This window comes from Nanorana parkeri, unplaced genomic scaffold (assembly GCF_000935625.1).
Source record: "Nanorana parkeri isolate BGI_ZX_2015 unplaced genomic scaffold, ASM93562v1 scaffold1533, whole genome shotgun sequence".
Taxonomy (NCBI): Eukaryota; Metazoa; Chordata; class Amphibia; order Anura; family Dicroglossidae; genus Nanorana; species Nanorana parkeri.
The window spans coordinates 215,383-218,350 of NW_017307801.1; the positions used below are offsets into that span (position 1 = coordinate 215,383).

The 2,968-nt window shown below is 51.5% G+C and overlaps 1 protein-coding gene across 1 annotated transcript in view; it reads right to left on the minus strand.

The window, feature by feature from the left end:
• Window positions 1–220: 220 nt before the first annotated feature.
• The window catches only part of SELENOH (selenoprotein H), a 3,676-nt gene continuing 928 nt past the window's right edge, over window positions 221–2,968 (minus strand). Inside the window, exons 2-4 of the mRNA XM_018570445.1 lie at window positions 2,509–2,639; window positions 2,279–2,390; window positions 221–339 (exon numbers count right to left, since the gene is read on the minus strand). Coding sequence (XP_018425947.1) covers window positions 2,290–2,390; window positions 2,509–2,639 — 232 coding nt within the window. The 3' untranslated portion in view covers window positions 221–339; window positions 2,279–2,289. The remainder of the gene's footprint in view (window positions 340–2,278; window positions 2,391–2,508; window positions 2,640–2,968) is intronic.

Genomic DNA, 2,968 nt, shown 5'->3' on the forward strand with positions numbered 1-2,968 from the left:
GGTTCCAGAGTGGAGAAAGACGAATTCTGAGGTACCCAGTCAAATGCAGAGTCCCACCGCACTCCTGACCGAGGAGCCCCATACAATGTGGGTGCTGAAGTGGCCACGGGTGTGCCAGGCGACCGCCTCGCAGCCAGGGGGGCCCGGGCGGCCGTCTCACAACCAAAAGACAAATTCTCACATAGAAACCTTTATTTGATAAACATCCATAAAACTCTCCTCGGTGTCCAGTAGCATCGCATCTCCGGGAGGCTCCTCCTCTGCTGGCCGTTTCTCAGAGAAGTAACTGGCAATCCCATTGGCTACATCCCTTCATTAGTGCCAAGCGCAGGAGGAACTCTAAAGGTGGAGAAGAAGCAAAAGGTCAATGTACAGGGACTTCTAGAGATCTGTATCCCACGTATGACCCGTATGCTCGTGTGCCAGTAACACTCAAAGGGCATTTAAACCCAAACCATAAACTAATCCCCAATCAGTCCCTTTCGGTCTATTAGCACTTTCACCAGCAAGGCCTTATTTGCACATTATCCACATTTTAGGCCTGAAAATTATTTAAAGGAGAACTATGGAGTCAGTGTTTTCCCCCATAGTTCTCCTTAGGGTAACGGGAGGACACAAACTAGCGTCTTCCCGTCACCCTAAGCTCAGTATGTAGCGAGCTACAGCTCACTATATACTGAAACCGCCGCAGCCGGGACAGATCCCGACATTACTGTTGAGATCCACCCAGCTGCGTGAGTGACAGCTGGCTCTGCCTATCTAGGAGGCAGAGCCAGCTGTACCCACCCCCTCCCCCGTCCGTTCCGCCCGTCAGCGCTGGAGGATCGGACAGGGGAGGAATTGTAACTGTCGCTCACGGCTCCCTGAAGGGATAGATCGAGAAGTGAGCGAGCGAAATCTATGTGTTCGCTCACCTCCCGATCTATTGAGCCGACGTGCGACAGTCTCATTGTCACAGGTCGGCTAGAACTATGAGGATCAGTAACTTTTACTCCCCTCATAATTCTCCTTTAAAACCCCCAAACATGTATTTCCTGAAAGCACGGACCTTGTAGAATAAAATGGCGGTAGTTTCAAATATTGATGTCGCACGATACATATCATTTGCTGCATCTCCATAAGAAACAAGCCGATCGGTAACTTTCCACTAACAGAGAAGATGGTTTGGCAACTTGAGTTAGTAATTAGCACTTCTGTCTTACAGCACTGGGGTCCTCTACTCAAATCCCAGTCAGGACACCATCCACATGGAGTTTGCATGTGCTCTCTGTGCTTGTGTGGTTTTCCTCTAGGGACATCCTCCCGCACTCCAAAGACATGCTGGTAGGTTAACGGACCTTAGTGTGTGTATGCATGTGGGAGGGAACCCAGACTAAGCACTTTGATGTGAATGTACAGCGCTGAGTAAATAGCGGGCCTGTAATAATAATGATTCCAGATATTCTTTGTCTATGGTTATTAGGGATGCCAGTATTGGTGCCGATACAGAGTATTTGGGCGAGTACTCACTCCACCAAATGCTCCGATAATGGAACTTATGGTCACAGGGAGATTTCCCTCTGACCGACAGAGCCGGCTTCCTATCCAATCAGGAAGCCGGCCCGTGGGTTATGGCTGATTGGTCAGGAAGCAGGCTGCTTAGGAACAGGAATTCAGGAAGCCGGGTCATGCCGTGCCGCCAGGCTTCCCAATTGGCCAGGAAGCCACACTACCTAGAAGCAAGTGAAGCCGGCTTCCTAGCCAATCAGGAAGCCGGACGGCACCTCATGACTCAGCACCCGGCTTCCTGATTGGCTAGGAAGCCGGCTTCACTTGTTGGTAGGCAGCCTAGCTGCCTAACCAATCAGGAAGCACCTCATGACTGGCATCCCAGCTTCCCCATTGGTCAGGAAGCCGGCTTCACTTGTTGGTAGGTAGCCTGGCTGCCTAACCAATCAGGAAGCTAGGCAGCACGTCATGACTGGCGTCCCGGCTTCCTGATTGGACAGGAGGCCAGGCTACCTAGAAACAAGTGAAACCGGCTTCCTTGCCAAACAGGAAGCCCGACAGCACCTCATTGCTCGCTGCCCCACTTCCTGATTGGACAGGAAGCCAGGCAGCCTCTGAAACCGGTGTCCTTTAGCTAGAACACAGGCAATCAGGAAGCCGGGCCATGATCCGCCAACCAACTTCCTTATTATCGTGGCGCAAGGCACTGGTATCGGCAAGTACCAGAAAAAAGCGGTATGGGTGCATCTCTAGATGTCATTTCACATTGGAGTATCCGCAAGACACAAACCTGGAACGCGACTACTGTAAAGCCTTCTCGACAGAGGAGACGATCTCCTGGGGGTCGGGGAACTTCAGTTTCCGTGGTGGACCTTTCTTAATCCCCGTCCAGATTTCCACACCTGTTAGCGGGAAGACGTAAAGACAGAAATGAACAAACACGGCGGAGGAAGTGTGCGCAGCAGAAGAACGTCAGGAAAAGATTCCACTAACAGGAAACCGTGACAAATCAGCACTCACTCTTTGCTCCTTCACGGTGCAGGGCGACCTCGAAGCTTCCTCTACGTGGTTTGGTGGGGTTCATCTCAAAGTTCATCTCCGGGAAACTGGACAGAACCGCGCTCTTCAGCTCATTGGCAGCTCGCCCGTAAACGCGTCAGCTGGTGCTGCAAAAAAAACCAAACAAACCACCACCTGTCACTTTAGCCATTCGGGAGGGTGCAGGGAACAAAGAGGATGAACTGATTTTTAAAAAAAAAAATATTCAACAAGCTTTATTGCAAGGAGAGCAAACTCGCAAAGACAGACTGCACCCCACCACTCCCTCCCCAACGCGTTTCTCCCCAATAGGTGGACGACGCCACCTTTATGATGCAGCACTTATAGGGGACAAAAGCAGTCCAAGGAGTAGGAGAGGGTGTGGCCAGTCGGACACCCACACAGGGACAGCGATGGCACCTACAAACCAAGACCGGGGCAC